This window comes from Corvus moneduloides, chromosome 15, assembly GCF_009650955.1.
Source record: "Corvus moneduloides isolate bCorMon1 chromosome 15, bCorMon1.pri, whole genome shotgun sequence".
Lineage (NCBI taxonomy): Eukaryota > Metazoa > Chordata > Aves > Passeriformes > Corvidae > Corvus > Corvus moneduloides.
The window spans coordinates 6,812,198-6,827,662 of NC_045490.1; the positions used below are offsets into that span (position 1 = coordinate 6,812,198).

General features: G+C 54.4%; 1 protein-coding gene across 2 annotated transcripts; it reads right to left on the reverse strand.

Moving 5' to 3' along the window:
• Window positions 1–393: 393 nt before the first annotated feature.
• Window positions 394–13,982, reverse strand: SLC6A7 (solute carrier family 6 member 7). Of its 2 annotated transcripts, none has more exons than XM_032124812.1 (14): window positions 13,852–13,982; window positions 8,189–8,369; window positions 7,387–7,518; window positions 6,578–6,812; window positions 5,940–6,078; window positions 5,523–5,657; window positions 4,765–4,868; window positions 4,095–4,219; window positions 3,594–3,706; window positions 3,381–3,512; window positions 2,954–3,053; window positions 2,493–2,593; window positions 2,122–2,289; window positions 394–1,193 (listed from the first exon to the last, which is right to left on the reverse strand). In XM_032124812.1, the coding sequence occupies exons 1-14, from the start codon at window positions 13,882–13,884 to the stop codon at window positions 978–980; spliced, it is 1,914 nt and encodes a 637-aa protein (XP_031980703.1). In that variant the 5' UTR covers window positions 13,885–13,982; the 3' UTR covers window positions 394–977. The 2 variants fall into 2 exon arrangements, with proteins under 2 accessions (XP_031980703.1, XP_031980704.1); XM_032124813.1 differs by having other exon boundaries at window positions 408–561.
• Between the last annotated feature and the right edge of the window lie 1,483 nt (window positions 13,983–15,465).

The window sequence follows — 15,465 nt, forward strand, 5'->3', positions numbered from 1 at the left end:
CCGGGATGATGGGGACTGGCAGTGTCACGTCCAAACAGCCCCACCCAGGAGGTCACCAAGACCCTCACTGTCGGCAGGAGGTGGGGTGTGGGCTGCTCTACCCCAAAATCACACAGACACTGAAACCCAGCCCTTCTCCTTTCACTGGGAAAAGCTGCACTCAGGGCTGGGGCCACACCTTGGATCTCCCTTGGCACTAGACACATGTCCTCCTTGGACACTGGGTCCAGCTGAAACCTGTCCCGGACCTCCTGCACACATGAGGGACAGGTTACATCTCTTCTCTTCCTTCAAGTAACCCCAACTCTGCCAGGCACCACAGGGAAGAGCTGCCCTGACCCACGCCAAGGTCCTTGGGGGATGTACAGCCTGGTTTGTTTATAAAGCCTTTTCTTTTATTCTTCTACTTGTTTTTAACTGCTCCTTTATTAGGTCAAATTGCTTTGGGAGGACACCGATTTGTGCTGGTTTTGCTGGAATACCTCCACGGGATCAGAGCACTCTGGCACACGCTGTCCCAGGGCATGGAGGCTGTTACAGATTCTCTCACGTGTTTATGGGCTATTGGAGTCAAATACAGACAAACAGAGAGCAGATCAACACACAGGAGCTCCTTCTCCTCCTCCCCACCTCCTGCAGCCTGGACATCCCTGCAGCCTGGACATCCCTGAGTGGGGACGGCAGGGCTGGGGCTGAGGGTGGGAGTGGGACAGCTCTGACACTTCAACCAGACACTGTCACACAAACACATGGACTCATCACACAGTTTGTCACACTGAACAGAAACACAGGGGACACCAGGACAGGCAGCAGCTCTGTCCTGGCAGGGCCCAGGGTGATGATGAGGAACCTGGCAGGGTCAGCAGCTCCTGACTACTCCTTGAAAGACCTCCCCAAGCTGTCCTGAAGTGCTGCAGTGCAACCTGTGCAAAACGGGAGGGTGAGCTCCCACCCAGCCTATGGGACACTGGGTCCCCTCATATCATGGACTCCTCATCGTCCTCCTCCTCCATCTCCCGGTCCACCTCGATGGCCGTGTTCTCGTAGCTGGTGATGCCCCCGTATTTCCGCATGTGGACCATCAGGGGTTTGGGGGACTGGCTGCCGGCCAGGCTCGCCACGTACACGCCCGTGCGGTTCTCCTCCAGGGATGGGCCCCAGTCCATGGCCGGCCGGCTGGCTTGCTGGACTCGCTGTGAGGGGACAGGCAGGGGGAGCACAGGCACTCTGAACCCTCCACTCCCCAGGCAGCACCCCACCTCGCAGCTCACCCACCCCTCTCAGTGCCCTGCCAGCCCCCAGGGACTGAAAGAACCCCCAGTGAGGATGGGATGGGGTCAAAAGCTTGTCCTGAAACCTTTTGGGAAGGTGGCTCTAAGTGCCTTGCTGTGGGCTGGGGGGTGCTGGTGGTGAGGGCTTGCAGGAGTGAGGGGCTACTGCAGGGCTACAGCCCTGTGGTGTGGGGTTAGAGCCACCCAGACAAGGGGTTAGCCTCAGCCAAGGTGGCTTCTGGCCATGTCACAGTGCCCGTGGCTGTGTCAAGCCAGGTTACAGCCAGCAAGTGCTCCAGCAAGGGATTGCTACCCGGGGAGGGCATCAGGCTCTGCTCCTCTGCTTTTAACAGCCTGAGGAGAGCAGTGAAGGGCTGGGAAAGCTGTGAGCAGCCAGCAGCTCTGTAACCTGCTCCTGGGAGAAGCCTTTCAGTGCAGGGATCCCATCTGGGCTGCCTGTGCAGTCTGGCAGCTGCCTGCCTTGCTGTGTCATTGTTCCTGACAAGTGGGTGCAAAGTCCCAGGTGCCCATGGCTGCCCCATGCTGGGGACAAGGTGCTTCCCCACAGGGCACAGCAGGCTTGTTTGGGAGTGGGAATGCACACTGGGTTTCCCCTTGGGCAGCAGTTTTACTCCGTACCCGCCTGGCATCACGGGAAGCAACGCTGCTGGGGATGCTTTGGGATGTGCCATCTCTCACACCCCATGGGCAGCTAGGGGGAATGGAGACACACACCTCCAGGAGAGAGGATAGAGACACTCCAGGGAATACTGGCTTGGCAGGGGGTTGCGCTCACTGCTTCACATTTCTGGGGTGCTCCCCAGAAATGGCAGGCCCCAGTACCTCCTACCTCCCACAGCGTCCCTTCTTCTTGGAGCACAGCCACCACCATGCCCATGGGAATCATCAGGCAGGAGAGGACTCCCATGAGGATGCCCAAGACCTCGGCCCAGGTGGGGAAGCGGTAGTTGCCATACTCAGAGGGCTGGTACTTGACAATGTTATACACCAGCAGAGCCTGTGGGATGGGAAGAAAGTGAGGTCATCCCAGAGGTCTCATGCTCAAAAAATGCCTGGAGATGATGGGCACCTCCCAGCAGAAGGATGGTCTCCAGGGCGGGAGATGCCAGCAGAGCAATTGTCACACTGGGAGGCCACCCAGGGATACTGGCAGCACCATGGTTCTCCAGCACCATCCAGCAGCTCAGGCTGAGCAGTTACCATCATTGTTGCCGGGGATAGGACCATCCAGCAGGCTCTGAAGTAGGGCCCTGGTTTGAATCCCAGCATCATGTGGATATCTCGGCAGAACCTCTTCATGCCTGCAGGAGGGAGAGGGACTCAGAATCTCTGATCCCTGCCCTGCAGCCTTGTGCCTGTACCAGGCTGCCCTGCGCTGACCACAAGCAGTGGTTTGCATCCTCTACAGCAGAGTCTCCCCCCACCCATCTGGGAGATGCAGGAGGGGGGGCCCAGCTGGTGCTGCCTGAAGGACCAGGCTCAGCACCACATGTATCTTTGGAGAGGTGAATCAAGTGATAGCCAGGAAGAAACAGCTGGTGGGAGCAGAGTCTCATGCCCCACTGTGAGGCTGTTGGTTTCCCTACTGCTCCCTCTAAATCCCTCTCTCCAGACAGACAGCCCATCCTTCCCTGTGCCCCTGTGGGGACAGCCACCCTTACCATAGACACGTGTCACCACAAGGCAGGTAGTGATCACCACCACCATGAGACCAAAGCCAGCACTGTAGTCATCCAGCAGGACCAGCCAGTACATCCCACCCTGCGGAGACAAAGCACAGAGGCCAGCATCTCCAGGACCATCATCCCAATAAACCTCCACCCACACCCTCTGACTTTTGGGGACCCTGGGGAGGACAGCAGTCAGCAGCCTCAAGAGGCATCAGTCTCCTTATGGGGTCAGGGTAGGGATGGGAATAACACAGTGCCAGTCCCCTTGGACCTCACACCTTCTGGAAGTCCAGGCTCGTCTCTCATTCACCTGGTTGTCTGATATGAATATATGTCTGAAAACTTGGCCCTGACCTAAGTTCTCCCTAAAAAGAGTCCCTAGTTGCTCCCTACAATGGATCCATCCCCATACCCATACCTCTGTTGTGAGGATGAGCCCCATCAGGAAGAGGGCAATGCAGATGACAGCTGAGAATGAAGCTTTCTTTGGCCGCAGGTAGTAGGGGAATTCATCTGTCACTGCCGTAACGATGGTCTCCATAAATGCAAACTGCAGGCACAGGAGGAGAGGGTCCCCTGAGCCTTCAGGCTGCCTGGAGTCCACGGCTGGCTCCGTGGGCTCTGTCCTTACCTGGCTGTCCAGGCCCAAGGTTAACAGCATGAAGAAGAACAGGAATGACCAGAATGGAGAAAGGGGGAGCATTGTCATGGCCTGGGGGTACACCACAAAAGCCAGACCAGGACCTAGGGGAGGCAAAGGACAGCAGGGTGAAAAGGTGGTGACAGAGCTGGGCAAGGGGGGGTGGAGGAGAGGAGAGGAGAGGAGAGGAGAGCTCAGCAGAGCAGCACCATGGCAGAGACTTGCCAGGACTCTGGCAGGATGGGCAGGCAGGGTTCTGTAGCAGAGGGTGGAGAAACAGCCTGCTCCTTCCTCAGACCTTCATTAGACATCACTTGTTACTCAATATTTACACCACAGGAACTTGTCTCCCCCCTTCCCTCCCCCTCACCAGCTGAACATCCACCTTCATCCCTCATGCTGACACCCTCAGGTGCCTTCCATCCTGGAAGGGATGCTCCTCTGCACACCCCGGCAGAGGGGGAAGGGGAAAACGTCTTTGTTTGGCCTCACCTGCTTTTGCCACCTGGTTAACAGGGACCCCAAGCTCCTGGGACATGTATCCCAAAACAGAGAAGATGGCAAACCCTGCCAGGATGCTGGTGATGGCATTGCCCAGGGTCACTATGAAGGTGTCCCTACAGAGAAGGAAGAAGATGCTCTGAACGTGCTCGCTCCTTCCCACTCCACGTAAGTGCATGGTGACATTGCCAGCCCCAGGTGCCACAGTAAGGTGACCCAGTGACTGTCCTTCAGGGCCTCTCTTGGCAAGGCTTGCCAGGGTCAAAAGGAGCATATATTCCATGGATAATTTTGTGGGGTCCCTCCAAAGCTTTCTGTCCCCTGTGGATGGGATCAGACCAAATATCCAACACGCACCTCTGTTGGTGAACTACATCGGGGACAGGGCAAACTCCAGCTTCAAATATCCTCAGCTTTCAGCACCTACAGCCCAAAACTTCTGAGCTGGTGCTCTGCCTTGGTTCTCAGGAGAATTTTCTCCCATAGATCCCTCTGTTCCTCTCAAGCCTGTACAAGCTTCCAGGTATCCCCTCAGTGCAAGGAGCAGAGCAGGGTGACTGTGCTGCACCACGTGCTTCTGCTGGCTTTGAACCCATCAGCTCAAGTTTTCATGGCTCCCCCCAACCCATATTTTTTTTTAAAGACAGCAGCTGGCTCCCACCTGTAGATATTCTGATGGAAGGTGTTGTAGGATGCAAAGGTGAGGAGGCCCCCAAAGCCCACCCCAAGGGAGTAGAAAATCTGCAGGGCTGCCTCGATCCACACCTGAGGGAAGAAAGCACTTCTGAGGAGAGCAGGGCTTGGGAAACCTCCACATGAGGAAGATGGCATTAGAAATCTGCTTTCCCAGAGCCCTGGGCACATCTTCCCCAGCACTCCAAGCATGCACGGCCTATGGGATATTTGTCTTCCCTTGTTAACACACTCACCACTCATAATGGATCAGCTGGGTAGTGGAAGGGCTAACAAGAATGTTTTAGGGCCAGCCCAGTGAGGCATTAAATGGCCTTGTAAAGTTGGGTGGTCTCTTGGTGACCACGACTGCTGACCCCCACTCCCCATGCTGGGGTTTCTTGAGAACAATAAACAGTCAAATCCACCACGGGCACCTGTTGCCACCCCCAGCCCATCACAGGGGCTGGGATGATCCTGCCCACGGTCCTGGTACTCAGGGGAGCCCTGGTATTGTCCGTCCATGCAGAGCCATAAACGCATGCATGGAGTGGGAGCATATGGGAATAGTGGCCCAGACAAGGTGTGGGACAAAGATTTTTGGTCTAGGAGCAACCAAGAGAGCTTTAGGTTAGGGTGTGGCCAGAAAAGACACCTGAGTAAGGGAACTGCCTCTGTTGCATGCAGGAGGTGGAAGGAGAGGACTCATCTTTGTGTCTTGAACAAATTGCACAACATCCTACTCACCTTGGAAGACAGCAAATGATCGAACTGGGGCGTGAGATAAAACTGGATCCCCTTCCAGGCCCCCTCCAGGGTCACGCCCCGAATGAGCAGCATCACCAGGATGAGGTATGGGAAGGTGGCAGTGAAGTACACGACCTGTGGGAGAGCAGAGCCAACTGGGAGAGCTGGGAATGAGAGCAGGGCTTGAGTGCTGCCCCCATGCCCTGTCCCCAGGGTGGAACACATCATCCTGGGGCTCTCGGGCTGCAGCAGGGCCAGTGTGTCAGCCTCGCTGGTGTCTGGTGTGCAAGGCATCCCCAAAATATCCTGTACCCTGCGGATGCTGTTTGTGGGTCTCACTTTTCCCAGAGGTGCAGAGTCGCACGCACTGGTGAGCATCGCTGTAGGTCCCCCCAAAGGAGACCAGCCAGCCCTTACCTTGCCAGAGGATTTGACTCCCTTAAGGATGCACAGATAAACGATAGTCCAAGAAAGGAGCAGGCACAGACACAAGTTCCAGCGGATCCTCCCAGGATCCCCAATCCCCGAGCTTCCTTGGATGTGCAGGACATACCGGCTAGGGAGGAAGGAGAGCTGCTAGTGAGCAGCCATGGGCAGCCCCTGCCTCCTTCCAGAGGCCTTCTGACCCTAGAAATGCCCCTGCTGCAAAATAACATTGTCAACAATCATAGGCACTGGCAGCTCCTTGCCAAGCAAACAGGAGCTGTTGGAGTGATTTCTCCACCATGTATTAAAGAGCCTAGAAGGGATACCTGGCATCTTGAGAGCAAATTCCCAGCCATTCCAGACCTGGGATGCATTTTAGTCTAGCATATCTCCAGGCCAACAAAACAGCACTAGAACATGGACACCTCCCACATCCCAGTGGCTCAACTGAGATGTCACCCACAGCGGGGCACGAGCCCATCACTGCACCCACACCACCAACCATGGGTGAGACCTGCAGCATCTGTGCTGTGAGACGTGCAGATCCTTCACCCCTCATCCCATCCCCATCCTCTCCCTGACCAGGCACCAGCCACGTCCCCACACGTGGGTCGGGCTGACCTCGTTACCTCCAGTACTCCTCACTGGGGCTGACGGTGTTGCTGATGTTGACGGGGAGGGTGTTGTTCCCCGCCTTGATGACGTGGTGGTCCAGGCACAGGTCGGTGTTCCACCAGTTGCCGCAGTGCTGCCAGGGCAAGTCGCTTGTGAGGGATGCAAAGAGGTAGAAGAGAACGTAAGCAATGATCATATTGTAGTAAATGGCCACCAAGGAGACGATGAGGATCGTGCCCATGCCAACGCCTGAAGGAAGGAGAGGGTAAAGAAGGAGTGAGATGGAGCAGAGCAAAGCACATCCAAAAGCAGGGTCAGACACTGCACCTCAGCAGCCAAATGCTCAACCAGTCCAAGGTTCACCTGCTGGGGGAGCCTCTTATTGGCATTATAACATCTGGACATGCCTTCTCTGTACCGAAGATCTATTGCCTCATACAAAAAGGTTTATACCAGCTTAATGTTGAGAATAAAAGTACTTGCTCTGAACTTTCTTTTTTTTTGAATGCTTTATTCTTACCTTTGTTTTTAACAGGTATTGCTTAGCTTTCATGCTCTATTTTGTACAATAGCTGGCTTAATAATCTTCATACCATTTCTAGAGCTGGTCAAGCCATCCAGAGCCCTCAAAGACTGACAAATCTCATGCATAACTTGCAGCCACTAAAACAGCTAACTCAAAATTCCAGCCTGCCACACTTTCCCCCAGATTCTTTTGATTCTAACAAGAGCTTTGAGGATCACGGGATGCAGCTGCTGGTGCATGTCCTCATCAAAGAGCTCTTGCAAATGTCCCTCAGAGGCCTGGACTTCACTCACGCACCTTTAAAGAGAGGGCTTATCTTCCAGACTGCGAGTGGCCCCAGGCTGGAGAACTGGCCAAGTGAGAGCTCCATGAAGAAGATGGGGATCCCACAGATGGCCAGCATGATGAAATAAGGAACCAAGAAAGCTCCTGCAAGAAGCAAGAAAAAAAATCCTGAAAGTAATACAGAACAAACGCCTAAAGCCCAACTGTGACAGGGAATAAAGCTTGTTCAGTATGTGTGGCTCTGAGGGATCTACATCAAAATCAGGAAGGCAGCGAGGAGCAAGAGCTCGCTGTTAGTGCAGGAGAAAGGGGCTGTGATTCACCTGATACTGTGCTTCCCCTCTGCTCCCAGCTTCCTTTTCTCTTTGAATCTTTCATGAACACCATGAAATTCTCCAGTTATTATTGCTCTGGGAGGAGTTAAACCAACACTTTGCACCATCACCCGGGGCTCTTGCACTGCAAAAGGTTCACTCCCTCCTTCGGTAGCTGGGAAGTGTTTGCTGACCCTGCTGAGACCTGGAGGACACCAGACCAAGAAGCTACTGGATACCAGGAGAGCTGGTGTTCAGTTCAGCATGGAGCCAGGGGTCTCTCCAAGGTCAGGAATACAGAGATGGGCTGGCAAGTCCCTTCCACACATGGGTACAGGTAGTTAAAGCGCTAAACAAGCATGGGGGGCAGGAGGAGGCTTCACCCCGCAACAACTGCTACTTTCCAGCCCCAGGAAGGGGAAGGAACGTTTCTTCAGGGACATCCTGCCAGCCCAGGTCAGTGTGTGGGAGTCTGACTGCCCCAAAGGATGCCCAAATACCTCCTCCGTTGGTGTAAGCCCTGTAGGGAAACCTCCAGACGTTTCCAAGGCCCACGCAGTATCCAATGCAGGAGAGGAGGAAATCCAGCCGCCCTGTCCAGTTCCCTCTGTCTTCCAGGCACTCGGAGCCCAGGTCCCCATCCTGGCTGCTGGGGCTTACCAGGAGATCTGGTGTCACTGGCTGAGCGAGGGACCAGGGCATGGGAGGGGGCAGACAGGGGTTGAGCAAGGAATAAAAACAGAGAATGAAGAATGGGAGAGAAGGAAGAAGTGCCAAGAACTCGCGTGTGAATTTGTGACCCCAAGCCACAGCACTGACTCTGGTCCCTTGGGAACACCCTGCCCCAGCAGCTCTCTGTTCCCCACCTCAGCCAATGCTGTGCTCTGCCACTGAGCAAACAAAAGGGATAAATGTGATCCCACACGGCCAGGGCTCCCCTGGGAAAGGCAGGATTGTCCCATTTCATCCTGGGAAGGTTTACCAGGACCCAGCTTGCAACTCCAGTTCCAAAGACATCTTTTCAGGGGGCCACAATAAACTTTCTGGATCTCCTGAAGAATATGGGCGTGAGGACAGCGGGAGAGCCACTGTGGCGTGCCAGGGAGCGTGACACCCAGCCCCATGTGTGCTGCCATGCCAGGCACTCGGGTGGCTGCTATTAAATGCTCCATGCATTTTTCACACTTTTCCAGCTGCCAAAAGCCTGCACTGTGGGAACTTAGTGATACTCCCAGTTGTCCCTGCTGAGAGAGGAGAGACCTCCTTCCAGCATTCCTAATGTGCTCTGGATCAATGCAGCACAGGCAGGGCATTAACCCGTTCCCTTCCTCCCCATTGCCTCAGCTCTGCAAGTGGAAGTGTGAGTCCTGCAATCCATTTGGGTTGGGGTGATGCACCAGGAGGGCAGCTCTGTGTTTGTGTGTGGGTGTACATCAGGTCTGCAGTGAGGTGTCCAGTCTGAATTTCCCCAATTTCCTGACCTCAGGACAGCAGGGAAGGCATCCCCCCTGACTCCCCTCCCTCCAGAGCTGAAAGCCTGAGCCAGCAGTTGCCAGATGGGATCCCATCACAGATACACCCACAGCAAAACCAGGCAGTGCAAAGGGGTGGAATGAGGATCCTGTCCCATGTGTTGCTGTGCCCTGGCATGGGAGTTTATCATGTTTGCATTGAGGCACAGGAGGATTCTGGTGTCCCTGCTGACAAGGTACCAGGACCAGGGCAGGAGGACCCCATTTGGGAACCTTCTCTTCTTGGGCTCTCCAAAGAAACAAAAGCAGCCATCTCCCTGTTCATCATCGTAGGGAACAAACCCACGGGATGCGATTGAGGGAGAGGGACCAAGGTTTGGAGGGATCAGCCAGAAGGAGTTGTGGGTCTCCTGTACCAGTGTGCACATGTGCTCAGAGCCTGCAGCAGACCCCAGTCCCCAGGAGGCCAGAGCTCAGTGCTGCCCTTTCACGGCCTCAGAGAAGGTGGCAGCCACCTCCTCTCCTCCTCTCCAGCTGGACTGGACTGGAGGATGCTTCTGCGGCTGGTTCCCATGGAGACACCGAGCCATGATGCTGATGGAGAGGGCTGCCAGCTCCCACCCTTCACAGGGTGCACCCCAAACCCCCAGCTGCTGGCACTGCAGACATGCTGCTTGCAGCCCAAAGGCACCAAACACAGAGGCAAACTCGTCCCCATCCCCACCTGCTGCACAAACACCTTGAGGGACAGGACAAACCAGGGAAACTCTCCCCAGAGACAACCTGAAATGTACAGCTCTGGTAAAGCTCTTATACAAGCTCCTCTGTGAAAAGCCCATCCATCCCTGCTGGGTGCCACCATCACAAGGCAAGGGCCAGAAGAAAAAAGTTGCAGAAACACAGGCTGAAAAGTCAAAATATGACCCAAATATAATACTCTTGCTATAAAACCCTCACTACCTGGCAGCCCTCCTGCAGTTGTTCAACACAGCTCTGTGGTTTAGCAACACCTCCAAGCCATGGCCGTGCCTGCTAATTAGCCCAGAACACAGAGTGGGCATGACCCACAGCTGTCTGTGCTTGCAGGGGATGGACAGGCTGCTCTGAACTCCCTCCCAGATATTTCAGCAGTTAAAACCTGTATTCACAAAGATCCCTGCCAGGTAGGGGCCATCACGGTTGGGTCTTCCCCCTGCAAAAAAATGTTTCCCAGTCCATCCCACTGCTTGGGGAGCTCTTGTTTTCCAGGTTTGAATCACAGACAACCAGCAAGCAAGGATGCTGGGAGATTGTTAAATCCTGTTGCCTAATTCCTCCATCTCTGTCTGAATCCTAAACACCTTCAGGAGGGCACAGGTAGAGCTGCAAGATCTCATTACATGCTGGTGCCTGTCCATCAGATGTAGCACAGAAATCAACACAGAAGCAACAACAGGAAATGAAAGGAACCAACGGGACCTTTTCCAAACTGTAAATGGCCTGATCCCCATCTCAGTCCCCATTTCAAGGGCCATGGGATGTGGTTTGTCACCTGTGTCTCAATAGTGACTGCCCCCCTTTTTAATATCCTTATCTAGAGCTCTACAGTTTAGATTTGAGACCCCAGGGCAGAAAGTAGAAACCACTCAAGTGTCAGATAAACCCCAAGGACAACGAGAGTTGTCCACATTGGACGAGCTGAGGAGATACAGGTCAGGGATGCTGCTGGAGAGCACACACAAAGGCTGCTCCATGACTGCAATGCTCAAAATTCCCCCAAATCCCAGCCTTTCCACAGACATCACAGAAAAGCTGGCCTATTTGCCTGACTCGAAATGAATTACAAAGCACAATACTTAAGGCTTCCAGCCCATCTTTGTCCCAAATAGCAGAGAGAAGCACACCTCCCTACTTCAGACTGCTGGAAATCTCACACACCAGCTTGATTCTAGACCTGTTTTTTTAGGATTAACGCTCTCTTTCAGCCTCTGTCATAACAGGAATTCTCTTTTTCAGCAGTAGCTGAAGTGCTCCAGTGCTCCAGTACTGCTCTAGTGCTTTCCACCGTCAGCTGCCATCCTTCAAGCCGGGCTCCCGTCTCGCAGTTATAAACAGACGGGGACTAACAGCTCCCTTGGCAACCACGGCCTCTTTGAACACAGCACCGCTTTCCATTTTTCACCAGGAGATGCTCCTAAAGAAGTCAGCAAAGCAAAGGTCACTGAGAAGAAAAAGCACTTTAGTCTCTGCCAAGGTAACAGCTCAGGTCTATAAGGAAATGGCTCTGTGCTAATTATTTTCTCTAAACCAATTTACTTAAACCAAAACTCAGCTGTATCTGAGTGGAAAACCTCCAGCCAGATCAAAGGTATGTTTTCATCCTATTTTGTCTCCATTCAAGCTGGCATTGTGGGGTTATTTTGTCAGTGTTTTGTGTGTGGATCACAGCCTGTGAGCAAGAGAAATGCCACCCGGCACCAGATTTCTTCCCTGTGGAGCTGAGCACAGTAAGTCTCTAAAGTGTGAGTCACTTCAGATTAGTTTGAATTGCTTGTTAATCTCTGAGAGAAAAAAAAATTAAAAAGCATAAAAATTAATTCAAATGCAGTATCTTCACTTAGAAATTGAAGTAAATAAAGCACTGCTATGGTGTGGAAGAGCCCCTCAAAGAGCTGCACTGACCCTGGGTGACCCCAGCCCAGGATCACAGCAGATGCCATGAGTGGTGGTGGAGCCAGCACAGGGAGATTGGAGATGGCTGAGGCTGAAGCAAACTCATTACAGCAATGTCCAAAGTGTAGGGAGTATGCACGGATACAAATGCTTGTGGTTTTCATCTGAAAACCCTGGGGAAGTTTTGAGGCAGTTTGTGGCAGGCAGAGGAGGGCAGTGGCTCAGGTAGGAAGATGCTGCTCAGCAGCCTGGCCAGGTATGGGAAGGGACAGCACGAACCATGGCTCCCACCACTGGCTCTGGTGGGATTTAGTCCATTTCTACCAAATAAACCCCAAAGAAAATAATCAAATAAATGAAAACAACCACTCAGCTCTTCTGGAATTACTATTATGCAAAAACCAACCTGAAATCCTTAGAGCCTGAGAAAGGTCTTCTCTAATGAAGAGGTATTTCCATATGTCTCAAATATGTCTGGTAAGAAGGTTTAAAACTCCAGCTCACCAAGGGGAAGCAGATCACAATAAGAGGAAGAGGAGGCTGTCAGGATCCTGGGCGGGTGCTGCAGTGGGGCTGGGCACATCTCTCCATCAGCCACCGCCAGCTCCAGGCAAGCCTGGTGCCAGCATTGGACACAGGGGTCCCAAGGTGGCTGTGAGCACAAGGTCCTCCATCTGGAGCTCAGCAATGGTATTTTTGGGTAATGAAGGACAGAGGGCTTTGAGCAGCACTGGGAATGGGGAAAATAACTCCAGAGACATCTGCTTTCCATCCCAACTGATCACCACAGGACTAAATGAATTCCTGAATGAATTCTAAAGAGGGTCACCAGCATCAAGTAACTCAGAAAGGCATTGGAAGGGGCAAAGACCACTTTTAATGGATCTTGCAGTCACAAAGCCATCTGGAAAAGCAATTTGTAGGAAAGAGGAGGAGAGAGAAGAGCCAAACGGTGCCTCCAAACAAGAGTGGAAGAATAGGCTGTCAGGGCCTGCTGGCTGTCACCAGGATACTGCTGGGGTTTTTACGTCATTTCCCAATATCCTAGGAATTTCCTGGCAGGGATGAAACTCTCCTGGGTTTTCATTCATCTGAACAGAGTCAACCTGCCCTGTGTTCAATGGGTATGGCTTGGCAGAGGGGGTAGCTGAAGAGGCTCCCAGCCCTGGGTCACTGCCCGGGATGCTCCAGGAAGGGCTGACCCATTCAGCAGCACATCCCCATGGTGGAGTTGTGGCAGACACCACCTCTGCCACGCTGCTCCACCATGTCCTCAGAGAAAGGACTCAGTCCCCAGTGTGGGGGAAATGGGAACTCAGACCGGGAAGAGCAAAGTGGCAGTGGAGGGGAGCCTAGGATGGGAAAGCCTGACAATTGGGTTTAAAAAGGGTTTCCAGCAGCATGTAAAAAGGGTTTGTAGCTCTGCACTGAGCCCAGAGTTCAGCTTCCGGCTGACCCCCCATCACCCACACCCCTTTAAATCCTACGGAGGAGGATGAGGAGGCAATCCGAGCTGCAGGTGGGAAGGGCACTGCCCGGCTCCCTGCGCTCATCCGCGGGAGGGACCCCGAGCCCGAGCAGTCCCGGGGCTGGTGGGAGCAGCGTCCCCGGGGTGCCAGGCTGCGGGGAGCCAGCTCTGCCCCCGATGCCACCCACGGCACCCAGCCAGACACAACATGAGTCACCCAGCGCCGGCAGCACCTGCTGGCAGGGGAGGGTTGGGGGGGCAGCGGTGCCTCCCGATCAGGAGGAGCGGTGGGCACAAAATGCCCCATCCCTCTGCCCACGATCTCGCTCTGGCCCCCGCGCACGAACACAATTCACTAATATCCGACTAATCCCTGTCGGCTGCCCACGAAGGCTCCCGAGGACGGGATGCGAGGCGATGGGCATGACTCCCCCGCTCCCCGCTCCCAGCCCGGGGTTATCCTTGTTCCCGCTCCCAGCCCTGGGGTACCCTCGCTCTTGGCTCTCACCTGCCGGGGGTACCCCTGGTCCCCCGCTCCTACCCCTGGGGCATCCCTGCTCCCGGCTCTCACCTTCCGGAGATGCTGCCGCCGAACCTGCTTCATCCCAGACCCTGTTGCTATGCGCTCCCCGCTCTGACACTTTTCGTCTCGCTCTCTCCGGCGCTGGGGAGGGCGAAGGGGGAGCGGGGAAACGATGGCCGGCACGGAGGGGTGGGCACGCACCTGCTGCCGGGGACCGCTGGGGACGTGAGGAGCGAGGCTGAAGGAAAGGTTTGCCTTGAGTGGAGGATGGCTGCGTGCGGAGCAGGGAGGGAGGAGGGAGGTCTGTCTGTCAAACGCACTCCTGACGGGGAAAGCGGGGCTCCGAGACCTCAGCCCCCCACCCGGGCAGCGAGGGGGAATGGCTGGTGCCTCACTCGTGCCATAAATGCATCAGGTGTCCCTAGGGAAGGACCGGACTTTGGGGGCACTCTGTCACTGGGCACCCCACGTAGTGATGGCAGCAGTGAGAATGCAGATGCCAGAAGCTCACAGCACCTTCCTGTCCAGCTCTGAGATGATTTTCCTGTGACAGGACACAGCTGGAGCTTGAGCAGGTCAGAAGTGATTGTCCCCCATGCTGCCTGAGCCCAGCCCTCACTCCAATGGAGGGGGATGCTCCACAGCCATCAATCCCTTTGGGTAGGACCAACACATCCCACCATGCTGAGGGCAAGAGCAATCCTTGGGCAGTCCCCAGGGTGAGCATCTGGGCCCAGCATATCATGGGCCCAATGCTGGAGCATAGGTCACATCTCCAGGGTCCAGATGTCCCTGTTTGAGTCAGCAGTGGGGTACTGGAGCCCCAATGTCCAGGGAGATGCCGGCTTTTCACCCTCGTGCTCAGGCAAATTCCCATTAAGGTGGCAGAGCTGGTCTGTGCCTTTCCTCTCACTTTCATGGTGGAACTGTCTCCCGTGTGGCTGGGAGAAAGGACAATCCCACATGCTCCAGGGCCAGTGTGGGACCAGGACAGCTCAGGACCCACAGTGGTGCCTCTTCCCCATGATAATATCCACTTGTCCATCACTTCTTCATCCCTGGACTGTGCCCAGTGCTCTGACACCAGATGTGTCCCTTGTCCTTGCAAGCACCTACTGGCTCCAGCCTGAGCCAAACCTCTGCCCAGATGCTTTACTCAGGTTTAAGGTGAGTGGGCAGCACTGGGGATGAGGAGGATAATGACAGGGCTGGAACAGAGAGAACCCAGCCTGCCTGATGTAAAAGCAAATCTCCAGGACATCTAATGGCAGTTGTGCTCCTACAGCCCTCTAAGCACTTCTGAAAATTTTCCCTGAAAGAAAAGGTATCCTCAGCATAAAGACACATTTCTGCAGGAGTCCAGCACGATGAAGTGGCTCAGCATTTGCACAGTGGGTCTTTCAGGGCTAATATTTACCTGGATTTTCCAGGGAAAGGAGGAAAGAGCAAAACTACATAATCCACCAAACTCACATCTTCCTCAAAAATTTTCACACACTCACAGCTTCCTCAAAAATAAAAATATCTTTGGGAATTCACTCAGGCTGGTTTTACCTGCCTTGAACTTGCCCACCCCTTCTCCCTCTCCCAGGATGCTGGCTGGGAATGCTGAGCCTGGGGCTGGCCAGGCTGATGGCCAGGGGCTGCATCAAGCACTGTCCC

Coding starts and splice junctions, on each gene's coding strand:
- SLC6A7 (XM_032124812.1), bottom strand. CDS start 13,884: ATGAAGCAGGTTCGGCGGCAGCATCTCCGGAAG. Junction 8,370..13,851: donor GGCGGCAGCATCTCCGGAAG/GTGAGAGCCGGG, acceptor TCCCTCGCTCAG/CCAGTGACACCAGATCTCCT. Junction 7,519..8,188: donor GGCTTACACCAACGGAGGAG/GTATTTGGGCAT, acceptor TGCTTCTTGCAG/GAGCTTTCTTGGTTCCTTAT.